The sequence below is a fragment of the Thunnus albacares genome, chromosome 10 (genome assembly GCF_914725855.1).
Source record: "Thunnus albacares chromosome 10, fThuAlb1.1, whole genome shotgun sequence".
In the NCBI taxonomy this organism is placed as follows: domain Eukaryota; kingdom Metazoa; phylum Chordata; class Actinopteri; order Scombriformes; family Scombridae; genus Thunnus; species Thunnus albacares.
In genome coordinates this window covers 26,626,564-26,652,744 of record NC_058115.1, presented here as the reverse complement: position 1 = coordinate 26,652,744, position 26,181 = coordinate 26,626,564, and the positions used below count along the sequence as shown (strand labels likewise).

Here is a 26,181-nt window from a genome sequence, read left to right as displayed (position 1 = left end):
TTAAATGTAGATACAACATTTTGTGAATTTTCCTTATTCTCTGTCAAACCAAGAGTGATTTTAGAGGATCATTGTCACTTTCATTTGTACATTCATTGCAAACATAGCGCATGGCAGGTTTAGCCTAGCTTAGCGCAAAGACTGTACGCAGAGGGAAAAGGTTAGCTTAGCTCTGTCAAAAGTGCACGCTCAACTCTACAGCTGAAGTATTTAACTGTTGCATATTTAACATGTATAGAAATAGAAAACAAGATGATGCAGTTCAAAAATCTGTTAGCTCACACATTTTCTGACTAATAGCATGGTCTACAAGACCTGTGTCCTTGGCACCTTGGCACACTTTTAAAATTCTGAGCACTTGTTTGCCAACCCGTTTGCTAACAAGAAACAAGACCGTTTGGGAGTTACTTAAAGGCATAATTTCTCACTTATATAAAAAAAAAGATTAGTTGTTAACTCCCTGCTTTTGTGCTAAGCTAAGCCAGGATGAAACTAATCTACTCTTTGTAAGACAAATAAGTGAATTTCCACAAATGTTGTATTAATGGACAATTGTTAATGACTATTATGCTGTGTGCTCTGCACCATAAGTTATTTTAAATATGATAAATCAATGCTACGTTTATCCTAAATAATCATTTTATCAATTTTGATAACTTAAAATATAAAAATCCTCTTCTCATCTCCTCTCACATATTATCATTTGATCTATTATTTTGACCTGATGAATTAAAAAGGGTTGTGTGATCACAATGACTTCAGGGTGTTGTCATTGTGGTGTTTGTTGAGGCTCAGGTGGAAGTATCCTGGCAATTTTTCTCCTGAAGGTGACAGGGTCTGATTGAGCCCTGGGGGACTGAGTGACACGCTTCGTCAGTGTGATTAAAACCCTGCAGTCACTGGTCCCAATGGGCATTGATGGCTTTATGAGAGGAGCTTTGGTAAAATCCTCTGGCAGTGTTTGCTTGGAAGTGCTCTGCTGATTGAGCTAATGTTTTAGGTTCATGGAGTCAAGACATTGTATCACAACACAAAAGTAAGCAAAACTGAGTCGGAGAGACAGTGAAGATCATCTATGGTCAAAACACTGCTTTCACCATTTATACTGAGCACCTGGATATACTACCTCCTTCCTGTTGTAAGCTTTGCCTCCCTCGACAAATCCCTCTAAAGTCAAATCATGGTGATTGATCTCTGTGGGTTAACTGAATATCTTTGAACCAATCAAATTTCTGTTAAATCAAAAAAAAATGCAAAACATTGATTTATTTGTTTGTTTGTTTGTTTTGTTGTTGTTGTTTTCTCTTTTAGGAGTGCAAGAATCCCAACAGGAGAAGATAATAACAGTATCTGGAGAGGGAATGGTGCACAGCCCAGACTTCCCACAAGCTTATCCCAGGAATACCGTGTTGGTCTGGAGACTAGTGGCATCAAGCAACATGAAGATCCAGCTCACCTTTGATGAGAGGTTTGGTCTAGAGGACCCCGAAGATGGACTATGCAAGTAAGAACATACTCGATTCTATGATGTCTCCTTATAAATACAAGCAGATCTAAATATTCTTAGCCTTGTAAAGGAAGAATACATTTAATTCATGGTGACAATGACCCAGTGGTTATCAATGTTTCTCTATGCTAACAGACTGTCAGGGAATTCAACAACATGACATGAACTTTAAATTTGTTATACAGTATTTCTGAATATTAGGCTATAATTTTGTATCGTATTATTTTGGAATATGTACCTGTCCTTTCTTTCCTTTCCTTCCATTGTAATGTGAGCTAAAGGGTTAGCATGCACCAGAGATGCACAGGGATGAGTGGATAATTTTTCTACCAGGATCCCCCTCACTGAATTGGCTTAGGGTATACTTTCAGTGGTCCATGCATTTTTGCCTGAAAGACAATCTTGTCCATCATATTTGTAAAAGGATAACCTCCTGCAGAAGTATACAGTGTTTCATTAAGAGTTTCCTCTGCTCGCCTGGCCAGCTCTCATTAAATGGGGGCTTCCTCGGTTGGTATGTCAGATACGTGTTGGGTGGAGGTAAGGACGTGTCCTGCCTGTGTTCTAGACCATCTTTAAAGATTTAGAGTCAGAGTGTGGCCATTTGTGAAATTGCCTTTGGTCTGCCATGACAGCTTGTGAATATTGAAAACCCAGCAGCAGAGTGATTTGTTTTGCCCAAGACACTGTGGTGACGTGGTACAGACCAGCATGTTTTACTTGATTTAATTGATATTTTAAGCTGCTCACGTGATTGCTCGAAAAACACTTCTGATTGGCATACATACAGTACATCCTCTATTTTATTGAGGAGCCCACTTTCATTACTGCCTGGGTTTGTCTCTGCTGCCTTTCAATTTAAACAGGGATCCCAAGCCCCAACGATCAATTTACCCTCTGTGCATTATGCTCAGTGCCCTGCTGTCAATATATCACAACTGACTGGTTAGCATGGAGGAGCCCAGTCGGGGGAAGGTGGAGAAGAGCTGGGGGAGGGTGACCTCGCTAATCATTCCTGGAGAGCCCCCTAATGGATGACAAAGCGAATTACAGTTCTCGACAGCACTGACAAGGCTTAGATGTTGGACATGGTAGCACTAGATGAATGTACCTTATAAGAAATAACCTAAAATGAAAGGAAGATGAGGCATTCATTATACTTCTGTTGCAGTGTCAGTTTCATTGATTAGTGAGTTGTTTATGATTCTGGTGCTGATTTTGGTCGAGAGACTGGGTTTGATTTACCATATTTCCTCAAATAAAAGACGATAGTCTATTAAAAGCTGGGTTTTTCATACTGGCCAGGGGCATGATCGACACAAACAAATAAAGGCCAGCCCCAAAAACAGGCCGGGGAAAAAAAAAGGGTGGATAAACTCCTGGTGCCTGTTATATAATGTGCATGCCAGTTAAGCATAAGGTAGTTAGCTGGATGTAACTCCAGTTCTATGAGTTGCATAGCCCTCTAACTGACTGTCACAGAGAGGGGAGGGGGATGGAGGAGATGCGATATCATTTAAATACGGGGATAACAGCGTATATTTTAATAATATTGACAGCAGCGACACTACATGAGCATGGGTAGCCAGGGTAACCAGGGTAACTTGGCTAAGCCAGCGAGCATCCATGAGCATGCTACCAACATGCAACTGCTAAGTGGTGCACTGCCAAAACATTCCAGGTGGAACTCAAGTGCTAGAATTATTGTTCTGCATGTCAGAGTAAGTGGATTACCATAATTACCGGTAATGCAGTAAAAATAATTTAACAGAGTAAACGGAAGCAGATCAGAAAACAAGGAACCTTCATACTAAAATATGCAAAAATATACTTTTCAAACAGAGAAAATTAGAAACAAAGGCCTCTCTCTAATGTAAACCTGCTTCCAATAAAGGCCTAGTATCCTCTGCAGTTGAGGTAAATAAAGGCCCCGGCCACTATTTGAGGAAATACGGTAATTTGCTGTAATGTATCGCCATCCAGAATTCATGGTTCTGTTGCACAGTGTACTGCCTGTATCTATTTTTTACTGGTTGTTGCTTATAAGAAAAACTAAGACACAGTATGTGAGAGCAGGTAATCCGAGCCCCCCAGCACGCCTCTTTGGTGGGCCAGGTGCCTGTTGACGAATGAGGTTAGTGTTGCTGTCGAAACCCCGTGAGGGAAAGTTCCACAGTGGGGCAGGGTGCAGACTGACAACTTTTGTGCCGTCCTGCTTTTACAAGACTGCACTAGTCAGCGTCCTCAGGGAGAGGGGCGAGAGACAATAACAACATCCTTTTCCAGGGTCATTCAAGTCATCGCCACGTCTACCACTCCAGCTCCTGCATTTTTCATTCTCTTCACCACCCCAACTGAGGCCCAACAGGTTTTGATTGGATCCCAAGATACACACTCTTGGCAGGGTTGGCAGACAGATGAATGCAGCATGCAATCACAAGCAGAAACAGACACAAATTCACAAGTCTATCTACAGTACTTGTCTTTTCTCTCGTCCTCTTTCCTTCTCCCTCTTTTAGTACATGCGCACACACACTCTCTGTCCCCCCACACACACTCTCACATACATAAGCCTCTGGCCTAGTCTGCATATCTACTTTATCTTTCATGTGTGTTTAAAAATTTATTCACAGTATTTCCCTTTAGACCTTCATTCCAATGGTGTTACAGCAAAAAAAACATTCATACATAATGTTATTGATATACTGCTCTTACCCTTGTGTTGCTGCACAATGTGATGCAAATAAACAAGCCTGTAATCTCCTGTCCAGTGATTCACAGCAATGGCCTGGGATAAAACAAACAACAGTGGGAGACACGTTTGACTCTGGTAGCAAGCCTGGAGCGAGAAGTCTTTGCTAAGATGAGAGAGAGGCTGTGTAGTTGAGATGCTCATCTGCTATTCTGTTTGTCTGTGGCACGATGAAAAGCATTCTTACCAAATCCACTGGAGGAGAGGCATATTGGAGAGGGATTGGTCTTGCTGCCGGTTGGCATGGCAGCAGAGTCGTGCTTGACGGCTCACAGACAGGACTGTTCTCAGAAAGGCATTTATACTCTATGTATTTATACTGTCTTTAGTCTGAAAGGAGAGGACTAAAAAACAGTGTTTGTGCTACTAATCTGCAAACTATGTAGGAGAGGGATTTGTGAGTACTGAACACATTTTCCTTGCAGTGTACAGGGAAGTAATCCTATCTGTTTGTGCTGTATATAAAATGTCTTTGTTGCTTGGATTCTCTTCACTGTGACTGTACAACAGTTTGGTATATATGTCAGTGCATTTGTAAATCTGAGAAACCGCTGTTTGACATGGTGATTCTGAACACATGGCGATGTGTAATGATCAGGGCATCCTGCATTATTGATGAGCCATCTGTCAAAGCTCTGGAGCTGTCTGAAGGATGATTTTTAGTGAGCAAAGCTTCCCTCTCCACTGACCTCCATCGAGAAGGCACCAAGAAGCTAAACTGATGTCTCATCCTTTTCCAAAATCATTTTTATATTCATGTTAGTCTGGTTTGCATTTAAATAAATAAATGTTTTATGCATCAACTAGTTTATCTACCATTTGCACATTTAAACATGACATGAAATCTGTGAATATACCCTTTTGCAGAAGTACAATTTCAGTTTAACCTTTCCCAATAAGTTTGTTTGTACTGCTGACAAACTTCCTGTATAACTTTCCAAATCAAAGGCAGCAGAGTCAGTAAAGTTATCGACACCCCTCCCCTTCAGTTTATTTAACATCACAGAAAAATCCATTTTTAGTCTTGCTCGTGTCCCTCCATGTTGTTTTATTGAAACCAGCTTGAACTGAATCTGTCAAGCCTGTGCAAAATGTAAACAATGTCCTTGAAATCCAAATATCCGAATTGGCAGCACTGACTGAGAGGTTAGCGTGCCTGTTGATGCAAATGGCAAAGTGATTAATCCCAGACTGTGAAGAGTCAGTAAAACAAGGCTTTATTGAATGCAGTGAAGCCACTGGTTACACACACAGGTATAAATAATAAAGACTGAACTCCTGAACTTCTGCGTGTCTTAAGTGCTGAGGTTGATTGATGTTAGCCTTGGCACACCAAAGGAGTCTGGAGCATGGCCATATGCTTCTCCACCTCATAATGTTTACCAGTATTATGGGTTGGCAAGGTGACCAGTGGAGGGAGAGACTGTCACATAATTATAGGGTCACAAAGTTTGATCACCACAACAAACAAGAAATATTTAGCGCACTGATAGAAATGATGATTTTATTTATGTTTTTCTCAACTGAAATGTATATTATCATTTGTGTGAGTGAATTACATGACAGTTGATCCATGAAATCTGTTAAACCATCATGTCAAAACCAGTATTGTTTTAAAGAATGCAAAGAAATTTTTCCACTTATAATATTTCATTTTCAGCCAGCAACAGCTCCTGCATTTTATTCAGTGATTGTTATTTTTATAGTCAGAAATATATAGTAGTTACCTGGATGTAATTCTAGTTCTATGAGTACATGTGTAGCCCTCTAACGGACTTCATTATTGGGCTTGTAGTTGTGGTACTCATAGAACTGGAGTTACATCCAGGTAACAACTATTTCTATGCTCTGCCCACTAATGGGTTTCGCTGTTGGTCAAAACCTGAAGTGAAGGATGTAAGGATAAGATGTGGCCCCAGCTGGGCCTGAACCAACACTAGTCCAAACCCACACAAAAAACATCTTAGTCCGTTCCAGACGATGTCCCCTCAGATCGCATCACTGATCCAGTGAGCAAGAGGCTCCCTGAGTCCGACCGCCATGGCAATAGCTGGTATGTCTTCCTGAAGGCCACTGTGCACTTCACATAATATCTGAGCACACGCACAGGGCACAAAGTGTGAAGACGCTCTTCTTTCCTGTCTGTGTGAGGAGGGAGGAAGAAAGCCTTCAAGCGAATAATCCTCAACCTGAACGAGGAGGTGATGACCTTAGGCCTGAAGGCCGAATTTGGTCAAAGGTCCACCGACCCCCTATCATCACTGAAAGACAAGCAGGAGGGGTGCATCAACAATGCGGACAATTCGCCTACCCTCTTAGCTGATGCCAGGGCTAAGAGGAGCGCCATCGTGATAGACAGCACCTCTAGGTTTGCCTGATCCAGAGGTTCAAAAGGTGGACCTGCTAGGCAGTCCAGCACTGTCTGGAGGTCCAGATGAGTGATGAGTGGGAGGCCTCAGCCTGTGGGCCCCTCATAGGAAGTGCTTCACCAAGGGGTAGTTCCTGGTGGTGAAGCGATGTAGACCATTATGGCCCACCGTAATTGCCATCACAAACACCCCAAAGGTGGATACGGTGCGACCACTGTCGAATAAACCCTGCAGGATATCCAAGATACCCTTCAAGGGGAGGCCCCTGGCTTCACACCAGTCCGCAAATACCCACTAATGAGTAAGCCCTTGAGGTAGAGGGGGCATGCGCATTCTGAATCATGGAGACTACAGCAGCTCAAGGAGCGGCCCCACTCCTCCTGGAGTGGATCACCCTGGACAACAAGTCCTCCCCTGTGTTGAGAGACCCCAGAATGTGGCAGGCTCTCAGAGCAGAGGTGGTGATCTGCCCAGGTCAGGACAGTCACCGCCACCCTGTACATAGTCTCGTGATACCAGACAGTTGGAGATCTCCACTTACCGAAGTCTGGGGATTTCTAAATATATGGTAGTTGCTTGAACCGCAGTGAGAACAACCACTAACAAACTTACACCTCTTACATTTTGTCAACAACACATTCCGAGAAATGATGCTCTCCCCCCCATTCTCCTCCATTGTGAACTGCATGTCACTGCCCCAATATGAAGGGCCCTCCTAAAGACTCGTCTTCAGTCTCTATGAGCAAAGCGTTTAGACTGACCTGTGAGTCTACCCTATGCAGGACCAGGGATCTGACACCCCCTGTCTGTTGAGGTAATCCTCCACAGTGGTGTTGTCTGACCACACCATGACGTGCTTCCACCTCAGCTGTGGGGCAAAATGGTGCAGCACCTTCTCAACCGCTATGAGCTCCAACAGATTGATGTGGCAGAGGGAGCTTGGCCACATGCCTCCCACCCTAGCCTGGTTGAAGGTTGGGCCCCAACCAGCCAACGTATATATATATATATGTCCTATCAGAAGAGGGATGAGGAGAGTGAAGAGAGAGAGGGAGAGATAACAGAGGCAGAGGGGGAGAAAGCGAGTCACAGTGCAGGTGCCTCCTCCTCCTCCTCCTCCTCCTCCTCCTCCTCTCCACCCCTCTGGCCGCCTCTGTGTTGTTCGTGTTGTCGGTGTTTTGTCAGTCTGCGTCCAGCTTGTGCTGAAGCTGCTGCTACTGCGGGTTCCCGTGCCATGTGCCTGATTCCCTGTTGTCACTGATGTGTTGCTGCTCTCCCTCTGTCTCTGACAGAGAGAGAGACAGCACCTCTTGTTGCTGCTGCTTCCCTGCCGGAAAAAGTAACAGCAGCAGCTTCAGCGTGAGCTGGACGCATACCAACAAAACACCTAAAGCACAAGCAACACAGAGGTGGCCAGCTGATATCTGATATCTGAAAGCACAGCTTCATATCATATCTATGTCTAAACTCAGCAGTCTATCTGGCACAAAACAACTGTCATGTAAATGTAATTGTTTACAAAGTGAGTTTTTCAAACAGCTGAGAATTTGTTTTGTAGTCCAGTTAAAGAGGCCTGGAGCTCTCCCAGAGTCAACATACAGTGTAACTAGTTCAAGGTTTAATGAAAAACTATATTTCAATGACTACAAATAGCATCAGTGCCTGTCAAAAAGCTACATCAGCATTCATAACTGCTAAACAGTAAGAACAGCCGCTTATGCTGCACTGTCAGCCAACCTGAGATTTGTCCTGAACACACTAGCAATCTCCAGTTCATTTTTATTCATTTAATTCAGGCAATAAATAATCTCATCTCTCACCGCTGAGAAACTGTAACTGTAACCTGCTGTTCAAGATTTTTTTTTCTTGTTTAATTTGGTTAAGCCTTTATTTCCCTGGGCAGTTCCATTTATATTAACAATCTCTCCAGAAGGGCAAGGTAATGCCAAGGAAACAGCACCATGGCAAGTATTAAAGGTGCTGACAAACTTTTAACAAGCAAAAATGCAATTAAAATCTACTAACATGCATGTGTAGAGGTCGAACTGTACCACAAGAATGCCAAAACCCAGCAAGTACTGGCTCATAGTTGTAGTATAACTGAGAAAAGTCATATTTCGTGTTAACGTCCTGCTGTTTCTCTGTCTCACCCTACTAGGTATGATTTTGTGGAGATAGAGGATCCGACTGAAAAGACCATCCTGGGTCGCTGGTGTGGATCCCAGTCAGTACCAACTACTCACATTTCCAAAGGTAGTCAGATCAGGATCCGCTTCATCTCTGATGAGTACTTCCCCTCTGAGCCAGGATTCTGCATCCACTACTCCCTTCTGCCTGTGGTAAGTACAGTATCAATGGTCAGGAGCTGAAAAACGTGCATTGTGAGTTTATATTGTTGAGAGTTTAGCTGTCATATGATGTTTCAGCTTCTATCTCCATTTGTAAATGCACCAACCTCAGGGAGTTGACATGGCAGTATGCAAACTTTCTCCATCCAAACACAATTAAAATAATTTCCTTGTTGCATAGCATGCTCTCTTAATTGGCTTAATTGTCTTAATTGGTTATACATTTCTGCTTTAGTGTACTGCAGGTTTTGAGCATTTTGATGAGAAATTATGTTGAAGCACTTTGGAACATCTGGCACTTGTACCATCATTTATTTTCCTTATGAGGATGCACAGACGCCAGAACGTCTTATTCACTTTTACACAGGGAAAACAAAATGTCCACAATCTCTGCACTGACAGAGGTGAGTACAAAGTTTCCCTCCTAAGGGTGTAGTACATACATTTCCTGAAAGGATTGAAACTGGAATTTTCTGCAACAGACCCTGGAGTAGTTCCAAAACAGCACAACAATTCAAAACAACACTCTGTCTTGTGCTACTTCTTGGAGTTACAGATTACAGATTGTCTTTTAGTGGACAAAATTGACTTCAAGTGGTTTCAAACTCAGTCATTTTCTCATTTTCTGTGTCTAGTATTGTTGCCACATTTATAATCATAATAACTAATAACTGTTATGTCCTATTTTATTGATCTATATAAAACCATATCCTTTAAACCTGTACTGTATCTAGAAATCCAGTCAAGGTGTCTCAGTGTCACTGATGGTGTTGCTTGAGACTGAGATGGAGAAAATAAGTGGCTTGCCATTCACAAAGAGGTCTGACCCTCAGGGGGATTCATTCAAGCCCCTGAAATGAAAGTAGGAATTAAGAGATAGAAGTGCTTTTTGTGTGGAAAATTGTCACGCTGCTGTCTGTCTGTCTCATTTTCTTTTCATGTTTTATCCTCACATACATTAGCCCAAAAGTAATATCCGCTTTTATGTGCTTTTTACAGTATTCCATTTTACAAAGATATCCATGTTATTTTACTCTATATTTAGTCCTACAATATATATCTGGCAAAAGAACATAACCACTTTTTCTTTCTTCTGTTTCCTATTATTTTTCTTGTTCTTTTGCCCGCAACCAAGACTGTAATAACATTTTCCATTCACCTTTCAGACCTTTGGGAGATATGCAGGTAGAAAAATGTATCCAGAGTTTTGTACAGCATAACCTTAAATTCTTACAGAGCATCAGGGAGAGGCCCATGCAACAGATGTACCATGAAAGTTTGTGTCAAGTGTGATTATGTATACACTTTGCTAAGATATGAGCTTCATATCAATGGGTGGAGCCAAAAAAACAATATAAAAAAACAAAATACCTCGGTTGTATCTGCCCTCCAGTGTTATGGATCCCCAGTATATATATATATATATATATATATATATATATATATATATATATATATATATATATATATACATATATATATATATATATATATATAAAATGTTATTTCTGTAAGTAAACTCACAACAAGTACAGCTACATCAGTGCCATCAGTACTAGTCACCACTGTTGCTATTTTTCTGCCCCAATGTTTCATGGTTATAACTAGTTAACTATCTAGCTGAAGGAGGATTGCATCACCATTCTTATTCCTGCCTACAAAGCTCAGATTGGCCAATTGTTTCTCCGAGCCAGGGAAACAGCCATCAATGAGCTCAACACCAGACCAATTTAAATTGTTGAATGAATCAGAGATGTGGGCAGTGATTCAGAGGTTAGGAACCAGCTTGGCTAGTCAAAAATTATCTTACCAGAATAACTACAGTTCTTTGGATCCACCCATTAAATTTGAATTGAAGCAGTGAGATTTTTTTTTTTTTTGCTTCTGCAGTTCTGCCTCAAACACATGCTTGAATAACTACTGTAAAATTCAAATATCTGAAAAAATATTTTTTAAAAAAGACTTCAGACTTTAGTCATCTTTACCTTGATCCTCTTCCAATCCCTCATTCTCTTTCACTTTCTTTTTTTCTGTCCTGGTCTTAAGACCACACACACACATACACAGAATCCCTTTGTCCCTGATCCCTTCGCTGACAAAAGCCCGGAGATAAACTGAAGAGACAACTGCCATGTTTTAACCTGTCATGTTTTAGTTCTGTTCACTTGCTTTAAGTAAACAGCTCTACTCCTCATTAATCCCTAATGGCCTGCAGCACTGTGCAATCTGACAAGCACAAATAGGCAACTGAGGTCACTGATGGCGCTTTATATCCTCTCTCTTTCTGCTTGAAAAGCTTTCCTGTTCTTTTATCCCTCATACACATTGTTATTGCATTCTTTCCTCACCCTTAAAACCCAAAACAACATTGTTCATAGCAACTACTAACTGACACAGGATTCAGTGTCATGCTGGGTATCAAGGCTGTATTTTTCGAAAATATATGTTGAAAGTAAACAGTTTATCATTGCATGTACAAGCTTCCTGTGGTAGAGATAATGAATGTTGTTGAATTACAACTTCTAGTGCAAATAGCAGCTTGCAGACAAATCGGCCTCAAAGGGCTTCATAATCTGTAAAACATACAACACCCTCTATCCTTAAATGCTAAATTCAGATAAGGAAAAACTCCTCCCGAAAAATAAAGAAGACATCTCAAGAAGAACAACAGACCAGGGATCCCTCTTCTGGGATGGACAGACATGCAATGAATGTTGTGTATACAGCATAGACAGAAATGACAATGAAAAAATTAGACTATGGAGAAACAGAATGACAATATTAGGTAAATAGTATGAAAATATATATAAAGAATATAAGCAGCCTTTGTCAATTACACCCCAAAACTATGGAGCAGACTACTGATAGATATCAGGGAAGCCAGCTCGCTCGATAGTTTTAAAATAAAGCAAAAAACTTTTTCTTCAAGTTCTTTAGTGCATGGAATTTCTTTTGCCATAAAGCACTTTGAGCTGCATTTCTTGTTTGTAGGGAAGGTGCTATACAAATAAAGTTATTGTTAGTATTAGCATTATTATTATTAAAGAATATATATCAGAGGACATTGAGCAACTTCCAGGTGCCAAATAATATGAAAATAATACTTGATCAATAGTTTATTTTGTGAAATTTAAACTTGTTTTTCTACAAAAGGAATTTCTTCATTTAACAAAGGAAGCACAAGTTAAATGTTGTCTACACACAAGTAGCTGTCAAAGAACTTATATACACTAAACCAAAATAGTCTAAAATCAGAAAATTGTTAATTTAAATTAGGAACTATTTGATCAAGCATTAGTAAACTAAACTACGAATCTGGACAGAAATTCAGTGCCTGCTTCTGGCACTTGACAATTATCAATACTTCAGAGATGAGGTTTTATATCCATATCTATATGAGAATGTATTGGATTATTACTTAAATAATCATATGAGGGTTAGTGTTATCAGATGAATATAAAGTCAAATAAAATCATATATATATATATACATACATATTCATTTTTTTATTTTTTTAAATTCAAATACTTATAGCAGAATGAAACTATTCTACTGTGAGGTGAAATATCTGCCACCAACTGTATGACGGAACAAGAGGCCAAGTTTGTCTTTCATTTTCCAACTCTAGAAGGTGCGGAAACCATGAGGGGGAAAAGGAAGTTTTGGCCTCTGCAGGTTCAGTTTGGTTTTACTTTGAACCTTCCTCCGACAGAGGAGGAGCACGCTAGAACAGCAGCACTCTGTTTCCTCTGTGGTCAAGCAGCTACTGGAACCTCATGCCACGCAGGGGCCAGCACTTTACTTTATATTTAAACAAGCAATAATTCCTCCCCACCACTTCTATGGAATGGAAGGGGGAAAAAAATAAGACCCGGTCTGTAATTCACAGGAACTGATTTTGGGAAAGCGAACGGGCCGGGGCGAAGAGGTTGTTAAAACACAGAAGAGAAGGAGTCTGTTGAATGGAGCGTGAGGGGTGTTGGGTGGTAGGCGTTGTGGGTTAAAAGAGCAAACAAAACATACATCATTGTCTCTGTGGAGGTCCCAATCCAGAATTAAACTGCACTGCTACGCTGGCATTAAGATCACTCTACCCACTTTGTTTGCTGTAATGGATTGAAAAAAGTTTTACACTCTCAAGATAAAAACCGCTCATTATGTTTCTCTGGATAACAGCACAAGCTAAATACATAAAATCTACAATGTGACTAGAGAAATTTAGATAGAGAAGTTAAGACTAAAATCTTTGTTAAAGCAGATGGTAATGACTGGCAAAGCCATGCAGGAGTTTTACCGTTGGCATGATGAAATTAAGGTCTGTTTTTACACCAACCTCAATTGCAGTGTGTGGTGTATAGTGAGAGAGTAAAAACACTTTTTTCACGCACAACAGACCTTGTTGCTTACTCAAAGCTCTCTTGTGCAAGGAAGTGGTTTGCAACTTCATGTGAAAGAGAAGATATTGTTTTCCAGATGTCTCCCAAGATGCTATTTCAGAATTGTCATCTCAACATAGTTAGCTGAACCTGTCATTTTAGTTACCAGAAATACGTATGTGTGGTTGTGCTGTGTAAGAACAAAGAGTGCTGGAAATGAGGTAATCATAGCTTGAAAATTAGGTTATTTCTAAAGGGGCAGGGGGTTCAGGGAGTTTGGTAGTGATAGGAGGTGACTCACAAGTTATTGCACTTTGATACGTCACGTAACCTAGAAAAAGGAAAAGGTCCGACCTTTTACCATTCACCAGATCCTGTCAATTATTCTATGGCGCAGTCTGCATATATTATCTTCTTATTGTAATATCCACAACTGCACATATTTCAGAAGACTAGTTTGAGGACAGAACACTCCATTATGTCTGCCTTGGTCTGCTGGATCAGCTATTTTCTACATAAAAGACTGACACAAATTGCAACCAACAGGAAAGTCCTTTCACCAAGGAGCTGAGGAACATAATAAATGCCAGTCTGGGTTTGAGTTTAATACCTTAAATTTAATGTCTCACAAGGTTCAGGTTGTCCTTAAGGTTAAATACTTAGTTTTATAAAGAATAATAGTTGCAATTTTAGTTCATTTGAAATTAGTGTGTGCAAGGGCACTATGCAAGAAAAGATTAAAGGCTAATTTAGGCACAGACAGTTCAAAATTATCATCATGCAAAAATAACTGTCTGGAAAAAAGAACTATAATCTCTGAATTTACACTGTGCATTTACCAAATTTGTAACTGCATAATGTTGCTCTTTATCCTTCCATTGCAACAGTGCTATATCCCACTGTTACCTTTATTTATGCAGAAGACATTTGCGAAATCTATGCACTTTGTGCTTTTGGTAAATGGAAACAAGCAGCTTAGTACATTCTTTGTTTCCATGCAGTCACTGTCAGACATAAATAAAATGTCTAGGCTGACCTGGTGGCTCAGTGGTCCAAGCCCAAGACTTTGCTAAATGTCATCCCACTCACTCTGTTTCAGTCCCTTCTATTAATATGTTCCTTAAACTTCTTTTTTTAAACATCTTATTAACACAAAAATGGAAACAAAGGAAGAGTTGGTTATGGTGATCAAACAGCCTTTTTCTATTATACTTTTCAACATTTTTATCAACTAACTGCATGCGTGTTCATACATCAAGTCTTTGTGTGTCAAACACATTGACACATTGCTCTGAATTCAGTCAGAGGTTATAGTGGTCCATTTAAGTGCTTTGTTCCTGAATTTCTGAAATGGGAGCCCTCATCTGCTACTTATAGTTTATTCACATCATCTTGATGTGTCTCTTAAGGATTGCTTGGCTAGTCTATCTGAAGCCGAGCTTGCAGAGCACTGCTAATTGGGGGAGTGTTGCACCGTCGACATTCACAAGCTGTTAATGGCTTCCAGTCCGCACTGCTAGCCACTGCCAAGGCTCGACTAATAAGAATCACAGCTTTCCTCTGTTGTCTGGAAATGCAGCTCTGTTCAGAGAAAGGACTGTCCAGTTCACTCTTACTTGTGCTTGTGTGCTATATGATCTGTCCATTCTCCATAAATAGTCTTTTCACATTTGTGTCTATTTATCTCAGTAGGTGCCAAATAAACCAAAGATATGCACAGTGGTTATCAAGGCAGTCTCATTACAATGAGTCAAATCTATGGCATGAACACAGCTGTGCATCAGCTGTATTTTTGCAGCCTGTGGTGCAGCCATGTCAAACCACTGGCATCTTCTTTTAAAGTCTACTCATTCAGTGAGAATGCCAAAGGGTGTTGGGTTTTGACAGCGTATGTTATATGGACTTATGCTGTCAATAAATCTAAAGGGTGTTCCCTGTTTTACAACTATTCATTCAGTGTGAAAATGCCAAAACAATTGCTGATCTGTTTTACTAATTAATTGCCTATCACAAAAGTAACTACAGTATATCTGTCTTAAATCTCTGTGCTGCCCCCGCTGGGATCCAGCTGAAATGCACACTCTGGAGTAATTCCACAACGTCTTCATGTTAATGAACTCCATATTAACCCTGGAAAGCACGTAAATCCCTCCAGTATCTTGGTTTGATATTTGTATTCTTGTGAAATAAATAAGCCACTTGTCTGAAACCTTTTGTCCAAATGGTTTTCCCAGTAGCATGAATACTTTCATTTTTAGCATAAGTATCCATAACAGGAATCAAACCACAAATCCTTGCAATGCGGTGCCTTGGCCTCTGACGAAAGGGAAACTTTTCCTCTTCTAACCCCCATTTCTCACTGGATTCCTTTCTAATTCCCCCCCTAGAAGTCATCAAAGGGAAGATACAGATTCCTGGAATCTGTTTTTTTTTTCAAACATTTCTGCCTCTCCAAAGGCTTTAAGACCCAGCTGCCAACAGCCGATGTTTTCAATGCTCCACAAGCTGCATTTTTTTTTTAAGTGTCACAATGTTGCCTTCTACCTGTCAGTCACATAAGATTAGAGAGACCAGCGAGCTGACATGTTGGACAAACGCAGCGTCACAGGACTGAAAGGTTTAACAGATTAGCCTCTTCTCTCGTGGGAAGACCAACACCCCAGGTATCAATCTTCTCTGTGACTGCATGCTGTAGCCTGGAGGGCTGGGAGTTTGAAACAAATAATGCTGCCACCTAAAGGGAGCTAAATAGACAAATGTTGTTATGCAAAGTGAGGCAGATGGGGTGACAGAGATGTGATCACATTTGACAACCTAAAAAATGATGTAATTTATTTATATTTGCCCCTCAACTCAAGCGCATGGAATCATTTCAAATGTATTAAATGCCTTATGTACCTTGCAGGAGTTCAGCATGCATGACAATCTTGCAATTTTTCCCACCCAGAGCTTGATTTGCAGGGAGGTACTGATTGCGAAAGCAGGGACACACCCAGCATTCCCACAGTGTAGTTGAAAACAGACCTGCCAGGTGGTATATTTAATTGAAATATTCATTTAGTCTGTGGAGGAGTAGGTTTTCTTCATCTGCTGTCAGATATAGATGATAAAGTGGTTATCCAATGTAGTGTCCAGTGTGGGAATGCCTTTCAACAAAATATCTCTCTGTGATAAAGAGCTCTAGTCACAGTACTTCCACACATCACCAGATCTCACAAATAGAGCTTTGATTGGCTACCAGCCGGTCAAGGCAGTCATAGTTTCGGTTTAAATCAACTCTAGTCCAAACCACTGTAGCATTTAATGAGCCTGAACTCAATTTAAACTCAATTTTTCACCATGACATAAAATGTACCACTGTAGAGTCTTATTATACCTTAATAGTTTTTCACATTGTCGACATAAAACACATCTTGTCAGTGCTGACAAAGTTGTTCCTTCTGTATAATTTTCTTGTTTTAGTATTTATAACCTAGGGCAAGCTTGCAAGTTCCAAAATGTCACAGAAAGTGGCTGACCTGTAAACTTCCTCAGGCAGTTGAAGGGAGTTTTAAGGGTGTAACCTAAATGTCTATAAAAGTCTGTATGGTCAATTTATTATTGTCTCCAAGTGCAATATTTCTGTACTTCTGTAATGCTCATGTTAGGTTTTCTATTAATATAATGATGAAACATTGTGAATTCACATATAACGAGTATATATCTAGCAAGCCACGAACATTTGTGTAAAATGTTCACTGATGTTCACTGTATTACATTTCTTTTCCAGTAAAATATTCTCCTCTCGTAACAAAAGCATGATAAAGTTTTTTCATGGCTATTTTAAGACACCCACAGCAACTTGGTTAAAGTTGGGGAAAGATCATAGTCTTAGTTAAATATCTAAAATGTCAACAGTTTATTTTATTAACACTAATCTTCCCCTAACCTTAATAAAAGTGTTTTTGTTGCCTAAACCCTAACCACACACAGGACTCAGGATGCGAACCCTGGTCTCCGTAATCCAGGCAGCAATTACATTTCTATTCTAAACATATTTGGCAAAAGAAACATAAAAATATAGTTTCTAAGGAACAAGGATGCTATTGCAGACCTCATAATGTTGGGAGAGTAGTGTGTATCCGATGGAGGGTTCAGATGGCACAAGAGCACATTATACAGCTCTGGTAGAGAAAAACAAAGACATTTTTAGTTCCCCGTAGCAACGCTGATTCATCATCTTTAGCCCTGCAGAAAGCAGATCAATGAGGGACAACAGGGAATCTCAAATACAGGAAAGCCTTAGACCCTCTGCCTGCCACTGGTGTATCGCCACTAAAGAGCTGATCCTGCTTCTTACAGGAAGGGTTAAATAGATCTGCTCTAATTGGAACGTTGCACATGCATTTCTATGTGCTATAGTGTACAGCCACATCAAAAGCAGAGCCTAAGCAGGACTCATTTTAATACATAATATAGGTAAATAATTTGATATTGTATCTACATAAAGGCCCTTTCTGTTCCGTCTCTCACCATTTCATTTGTTGGTTTTCCTGCAGAGTGTATCAGAACCCGAAAGTCCTGCAGTGCTTCCTCCATCCCTACAGGGAATTGATGAGTTGTCAGAGGCTGTGGCGGGGCTGAGCACTGTGGAGGAGGTCATGAAGTACCTGGAGCCGGAGCGATGGCAGCTGGATATGGAGGAGTTGTACAAACCCTCATGGCATGTCCTGGGGAAATCCTTCATCCATAATAAGAAAGTCAGAGGTAGGACACTTTAAACTTGTGTGTTATCATTTTAAATTAAACGTTCAAGAATGTAGAATTGAATATAAACTCAAACATACTTTTACTTATTTGCTGTAAAAAGTGAAATATGCAAATTGTATTGACGTGAAGTTATTCTGATTTTCTCTGTGTCTTTGAGGAGGGGCCGATCTCAATCAGTTGAGGGAGGAAGTTCGACTGTACAGCTGCACTCCACGCAACTTCTCTGTATCCCTGCGTGAGGAGCTAAAGAGGACGGACGCCATTTTCTGGCCCAGCTGCCTCCTGGTGAAGCGCTGTGGTGGAAACTGTGCCTGTTGCTCTCATCGCTGCTACGACTGCCAGTGTGTTCCTGCCAGGGTCACCAAGAAATACCATGAGGTAAATATGAATTCAGGCATGAAAATAGTGATATTCACTATTTGAATTATTTGGCTGCAAAAACATACTTATTTTAGAGAAAACATGTTGCCTAATCTGTTACTTTACCAATAAATATAATTCATGTATTTTTCAAGAAAACAGTTCTAAATTACATAAAGCTTTGAAACAAATTTGTGATTTGGGGCTATATATATAAAAATAGCTTATATTGACACAGAATTTTGAAAATGAAGTAATGCATTTTACATTTTCAGTAGTATTAAAAGCAATTTATTTTAAATAATGAAGGTAGTTCCTGTGGCATGACCATCAGCCTCCTCTCTCTTCTCTCTGACAAAGTTAAGAAAAGTGATACCTACACAAACCCAACCAGAAACCAGTTAGCAGAATCTACCTTATAGCGTTTGATTACAAACAGATCTAAGGAAATGCAAAGCAAAACATTATGGCAATAACAGTTACCAAGATACTACCAAAGTAGCAGCTTACTACATTCAAAGGGTGCTTAATCTATTTTCAATTTCATATTTTTTGTGTGTGCCCCATTAGCAGTGAAGACCAGAAATTATTATGTTAATTGATGCCTCTGTATGGTATAATATTTCATCTTGCAACTTTGTACACTAGATTTAACTATTCATGAAATAACATAATATTTTCTAAGGATGTTCTTGGTCCTTAATGCAATTGATTTTGTTCATCTGTATCGTAGCATTTAGTCTAGTGCACTTAAAAATTTCCTGCTGCACACAAGATACATTATAAAGTAACAGGTTGACATTTTCTGAGCGCATTCATTCTCTCCACTGAAGAAACCCTTTTGAAATTGGCGAGACCATAACCAGTTCTGCAGTGCCATTAACAGGTCAACCTTAACATTTTACCCCAACTACTTAACTGTAGCAGCAGGGCTGTACAAGCAGCAACATTCACATTTGTCTTTTTTGACAACACACTTTTAATAGTTTGTGAAGGATGCACTTCCAAGTTTTGATGATGATCATCTCTTGTTACCATGGAGTTTAAGTGCCCTTATTGTAAGTTCCTTTTAACAAAAGTGTCTGCCAAATGAATTTGAAGTGATGCTATTTGCTCCATTCTCATGTGTATATTTTTGGTTACTTTTCATCTTTGGCTTGAAATGAAATGCAATGGGCTTGAAAATTGTGTTTTGAAAGCCAGATATTAAGTCATAGATATTTTCAAACCTCGATAGATGTATGGTATATTAATCATTTTTGTGCTCTGGGTGCAGAGGCTTTCAGTGGAAAAGACTGAAATATTGTTAAAAAAAAACAAAAAAACAGCATAATTACAGAAATATATTGTTAAATCGTTAATTTCTGGTTACCCATTTAGCATATCTTGTCTGGCAAGAGTGTTAAACAGTGTTTAATCTCCAGTTGTTACTCAAGTGTCCTCTTTTTTTTGGCAGGTTCTACTGTTGAAACACCGAAGCGGCGGCAGAGGCCTGCAGAAGTCCATGACTGATGTTCCCTTGGAGCACCATGAAGAGTGTGCCTGTGTGTGTAAAGATGACTGGGACTGACCTCAGACATGTGTAATAGCTGCCACTGGAATCGCACAGGACGTTAGAGATGAACCTCCGCCACTGTTGCAATGTTTTGTATCTCATCCACTTCCACTGGGAGCTAACAAGATTCTCTTTTTATCCTGTTGTCCTTTCGCTAATTGGATGAAGTAGAACAGACTGGAATCTAATAAATCTGACTGAATGGATCTGACTGCTGTGGAATACCAATACTGTGCTCTGAGTGCATTGTAGGGAAACAAAAATTCACTGGAGCAGATCTGGACTATTACCTATGTGCTCTGAAGACAATTTTCTTCAGCCCCTCAGAGATAAGAACTGTTTTTGGCATTGAGGCATTTTTGTCTCTTCTTCTTGAGGTTTTTTTTAAAGTTCAGCCAGCGTGGGTTGATAGTGTCATGGAAAATGGGAGCTTCTTTGTTCAAGTACTTTTTTTTTATGTCTATAAGTGAGCTGGCTCCAGCCGCCTTGCTCCCTCTGCTCTTCTGTTATTACCATCAAGGCAAAGAAAGGTGCTTTTTCATGAGCAGTTTTTCTTTGCTCCCCTCTTGTTTTACCACAAATTTAATCTGTGGTGAAACACAGCCACAGCATCGCTGAAACACCTCGCTTATGAGACTGTATCATGTGTAAATATTTCATTTACATTTCTTTTCTGTACTATCGTGCCTTTTCTACCAAAGAGTCTCAAGCAGAAGTTGAAAGTTGCACATGTAGAACCTGTTGGGTGTTTTTCATCACAGCTCTGCATTAGACCCATCTCAGCAATGCTTGCGTCAAATCTGCTTGCTTTCAGGAATGCCTAGCGTCAAGCAGTTCTTGCTACATTTGAGATTGTTCATATTAAATATTTATTTGTTTATTGAAAGGGAAATTTAGGTCCAAAATGTTGTTTGCTTCATGTGTCACTGTACAGTAATATTAGCCTCAGTTTTTATTGTTAGTAATTTTACATTTTCAGTGTGTCATGGATGTTTTTCATTTTCTGTATGCCAAAGTTATTTATCTCTTTTTTCACAACAACTGTTTGTATTTCATTGTACTGAACTTCAAAAATAAATTCTTCCATTTCTTATTGGAGGTGCAGTACTTAGGACTAGTGGACAGTGAACTCAACAGAGAAGTCAAAGAAGATATCTTCAACACTAAAAAATAACAGTACCAAACATAAAACTAATGCTGGGTGTGTCTAGCGACATCACTGGCAGAAATGATGGTAATATTTGGCAAAGATGTGTAGTTTCCATAATGATATCAGTACATTTAAGTGGGAGAAAATCTGACCTTTATTAAAAGGAATTAGATTGAGAGGTTTTCTATGATATGTAAAAATAATAGCATTCAAATTTCAAATAAGGTAAAAAGCATGGCAGAAATTGGCAGAACCTGAGTTTCGGTGCTATATATTCCTCTCAGAACAACAAAATCACATGGTCAGTCTTAAATTTGTTTATTCACAAACCATGGAATTTTAACAGCATGTAATTTCCTCTCTTTAGCATTTCTTTGCCAAGGTGTTTCATCTTCAATGTGTTGAGTGAGTTGCAACTTGGCTCACACAACTATTTACTGGTTTGTACATGAATGAGTAAGTAAGTGAATTGCAATATGCAGAGTGAAACATCACCGCATGTTTATAACATTATATGTAATTCTAATGTTTTACATCAGTATATTCACTCATATCAATTCTACCCCTAATATTAGAAGCATTACCTTAAAACACAAGATGTAAGCACTTCTCTCTTAAGCCTTATCTATTTTTCTTTATTCCACAAGCTCCTTATCAGACACTGAGCTGTGTTGTTCATTCTCCCCCTTGGCCATCAGGTGACCCAGGAGGAGGTTCTCATTTGTCCATCTCACGCTGCTGTCCTAGCCAATTATTCTGATCTAATGTGCGACCTGGCAGGCATCTGTGGTGACGCCAGATGCTACTGCATAAACCCGCCAGCTCCCGATGTGGTTTTTATAATATTAAACAGACTGCCTTCCGTATTGGGTGCAGTGTTTCTTTGCAGAGGAAACCTCACTGCACTGGCACAAGATGTGACAGCGTGGGCAGTTGGTCTGGCTCTTAGTATGTTTGTGTATGCGTGAGTGTAAGTGTGGATGAGCGTAACTACGATCCAGCACTTGACGCTTCCACCCTTCACCCATATGCCCCTCTGCTCATTCCCCCCTTTGCTGTGAAACCAAAGCAGCCTCAGTCAACCTAGACCGCAGCAACATGGTAGAATTTAAGCGTCTCTACTCAAAGCAACAAACTTTAATTCATTTTGTCTCTGGGGAAAAACAAACTCTTAACCCGCACCCAACTTTTAGAGTAATAACCCTCTACATCTTGCTTAAAAAAACCTAACTAAGTAATTAGCATGAGTGGTAACAGTTACTGTGGGCTTAACAGACAAAAAAGAGCAGTGTGAACAGAACTCAACAGAAAATCCAACTGCACTGTCACTGTGCAGTCGGTTTCACAAGGTACTGCAGACTCTTCAATAATGGCTGCTTAGTACCACAGATGTCACCAAATAACAAAAAGCACAGAATCTTGCTGACTGAAGTCTATTAATGTTTTTGGAGTTTGACACTTGCTCTAACCAATGACAGTCTCTTTCTGCCTCCTCTACACATGAATCATATTTACAACAGTTGCAACACATTCAGCTCCAGCGTTTTATCCCACAAAGAAGACTGATTTAACAAAATCACAGGACTAACCTCTAATACATTGCAGCTTTGACCTTTTCTCTGCATATCTGAATAGCTGAAAAGATGAAGCCTCCTACACCTTCATGCACACAATGGCGAGAAAATAATAAATCCAAACTCAGCACAGTGCTACACAAAGAGAATGTTAGAAATGTCCCTGACATTTTTCTGTCAAGGGAAAATGTGGAGGTTGCATCATCTTACTCAATACCTGTACTGCACGCTATTCAACATAGAGACACGGGAGTGGTATTTATCTTCTCATCTAATTCTCGACAGGAAGGCCAATAAGTATATTTACAAGATGACAAACTGTTCTTTTAAGTCCTTCATTCAGTATTTCTGATTGTCTACAACAGACGCACATCACATAAAAGTCAGTTAGTGAGAGATTATTCCACTGAATGGTACAGTATCCCTCCTGTAGGTAAGTAAGTAAGCTTTTATCTATATAGCACTTTTTAAAACACACAGTTACAAAGCGCTTCACAGACACATGCAAAGTTGAAACAGATAGATCAAGAAAATAGACAAACATGACACAGAGAGATATCAACCAGAATGAAATAAAGCAGGACATGGGAACAAGAAGGGAGGTCTATAGAAAGGCTTGCCAATATAAATGGGTTTTGAGGCGTCGTTTAAAACAGTCCAAGGATTCAGCCGATCTAACAGATTGTGGAAGATGATTCCACAGAGTTGGGGCTAGGAATGAAAATGTGCGGGATAGATAAAAGGCCAAGATTTGAGGATCAGAGAGGTCATGAGGTGGAATGGGGAAGAAGGAGCTCAGAAATGTAGCTAAGGGTGAGGTCATGGAGTGCTTTATATGTAATCAGCAGGTTCTTGTAGTTTATTCTGAAGTGTAGCAGAAGCCAATGGAGGGATGCAAGAACAGGATGTTCTTGTAAGGACATCCTGCATGTTAGCTCACTTACTTTCTTTCTGCTTGTTTTGCACAAAAACAGAGAATAAACTCCATCTGTCACACTTGTCAGCTCCCAAGACATGAACCCTCCCCTCCACGGCCCTGTCTCAAATCTCAACCACCAGCACTTTAGTTGGTGGCAGTAACAACCATGGTCTTGCAGTTTTGACTTATCTCTGTCATTTCCCATCACTGCTGACTATTGCTATAGGCTACACTGTCACTTACTGCATATGCACTAAACTGCAATACATGAATCTCTACCTTTAAACACCTCAAAGGAAAACTGACATTTTGATTTCAACTCCCGTAACAGTCAAGGGATTTTTGTTTTTTTTGTGTCCAAATGGTTGCCCCCCCCCCAAAAAAAAGGGGTCGTAACTTGCTACAAGCAACTGTTTCTGAATGTAGAATGCTAATGAGTCATTCTTGGAGCAATAAAATACAGACATATAAACTTTTTTTCTACAATGTGACAGTAGTGTGGTGAAAAATAACATCTATTTAAAAATGTCAAAGTATCAACTCAGATTAACTTATTCAGTCTTAAATTTCATCATACATCCTGTAAAAAAGAAAAGGTGCTCCAGTCCATCCCTATTTTGCATGCCATATTGTTGTATATACGAGAGGAAATCTTGGAAGATTCACTACAGCCTTTGCATAGCCCTCGCATTTGCAGCCATCCATCTCCTGTAACTGGCAACTGACTATAAATTTCAACATGCAGCCTGGGAATCGATCGCAGCTTGAGGTCGTTTATAACTGCGCTGGGTCTTTGAGCAATGACTGATGGGGAAAATATGGCAACCCCATCCAGATGACATCTCCAGCATCTCTAATTGGTTCACGGTATGGATGGAAAGGCCAAATTGACGGGTGCATGTTATGTTTTGATAATTATAGGGTGCTGCAGTAGCGGTTTTCGGAGAACCGGCAGTTGTTGCTGGGAATGTAAGGTCCTCGACTTGTGTGTAGTATAGGGTGCTGCAGTAGCGGTTTTCGGAGAACCGGCTGTTGTTGCTGGGAATGTAAGGTCCTCGACTTCAGTGTAGTATTAATCATGGGTCAGGAAATCATTTACGAAGCAGCACAGCAGAGGAGAGCTCCATGTTAAATATACTGTAGGTTAAATAGTTTGACAGATGTCTCCCATTCAGCCTCCATGTTCGCTGCTCCCTCTCTCATCTCCTCATTACGTCCAATGTTTAACCACTTCATGTTTACCACACCAAGATGAAAGGTTTTTACATTTACCCTGAACTCTATAATACACTATGTATTAAACATCCTGCCATACATCAACTACATACAGTATGTACGACAATTTTACCAAACTGAGGACCGAACAAGCAGGAAGTTCAACATAGCAACTGTATAAGTCAACACAGAAGTATAGTTTATTATGGTTTAGTAGAGTTTTATTGCAAAGCCTTCATATACTGTATGAGGTAAGGACAAGTTAGAAAAATACATGTGATATCTTCAAGAATCCAGTTTTTCAGTGTGTTCTCATTTTGCCAGAAAATAATTTTAAAAGCCATCAAGTGTAAATTGTATCTGAGTCAGGCAAGTTGTCACTTCCTCTGCCTTGATGGTATTATTTCACTTTTAAATCGCCAGGCAAATGCCATCTGACCAACTTGATCTGACTGAGCGCCTTACTTTCTCCCCGAGCACATCTGGGCCAGTGATAATGTGAGCTACATTCATGTCACAGCATATCTCCTACAATACACACACACATCATGGTGGCAGTGTTGCTGATATATACGGAGAATCCAGGACTGATAAGTTCTGACAAGCCCCTCACAGCTGACGCTATTACTCACAAATATCCTACACTGCTGGCAGCCATAAGGGAAATGCATCCTTAATAGAAAGCAGGGTCAAAAGTCACTGATTCCTATGTCATCCGGTTAATTAGCAGTGTATTTTGCTAACCCTGAAGGTGCACTTTGTGGGTCTCTAATAATGAATCCAAACCAGCAGGAAGGCAGCTTTCGCTTTGATATTTAGTGGGTGATATGCTATTTTAATATTGGAAAAGTATTTAATACATTCGCAGAGAATGAACACAATATTTTTTAAATTTCTCAGAGTAAAACAAAAGCCTAGGCTTCTTGCTAGAACAGTCACACTGACTTTATTCATACAAATTCATCATTGCAGGATTGTGTTTCCTCACAAGGCAAGGATTATTGGGCAATAGCATAAATTAGATACACCATTTTCACATTTTCATCACATGAAAAGGTTAGCTAATTTTCATGTTGCAAGAAGATTTTTAATTTTCAAAATTTATTTTGAAGTGGTTAGGTATAACTCACTAAAATTAGTAAGGTTCGCATGTGTTACTTGAATTGAAATTATCAATTTAATAGCTTAATTTTTCCTGAGTTTTGACTATTTCAGTATCAAATATATCAAATCTTAAGATCAGAGGAGGAAAGTAGTTCTAGGATTGCTTTATTTGAATAGTTTTTAGAGGCTGTTAAAAAGTGAGT

At 39.8% G+C, this 26,181-nt stretch overlaps 1 protein-coding gene across 2 annotated transcripts in view; it reads left to right on the top strand.

Annotated features, from left to right (window-relative positions):
* The window catches only part of pdgfc (platelet derived growth factor c), a 50,725-nt gene extending 29,631 nt beyond the window's left edge, over positions 1-21,094 (top strand). Inside the window, exons 2-6 of one of the 2 annotated variants that reach the window (XM_044364145.1) lie at positions 1,312-1,504; positions 8,787-8,967; positions 17,891-18,098; positions 18,262-18,479; positions 19,918-21,094. In XM_044364145.1, coding sequence (XP_044220080.1) covers positions 1,312-1,504; positions 8,787-8,967; positions 17,891-18,098; positions 18,262-18,479; positions 19,918-20,031 — 914 coding nt within the window. In that variant the 3' untranslated portion in view covers positions 20,032-21,094. Of the gene's footprint in view, positions 1-1,311; positions 1,505-8,786; positions 8,968-17,890; positions 18,099-18,258; positions 18,480-19,917 lie in introns of both variants that reach the window. The other variant, XM_044364144.1, reaches the window with a different exon arrangement.
* The last annotated feature ends 5,087 nt before the right edge of the window (positions 21,095-26,181 follow it).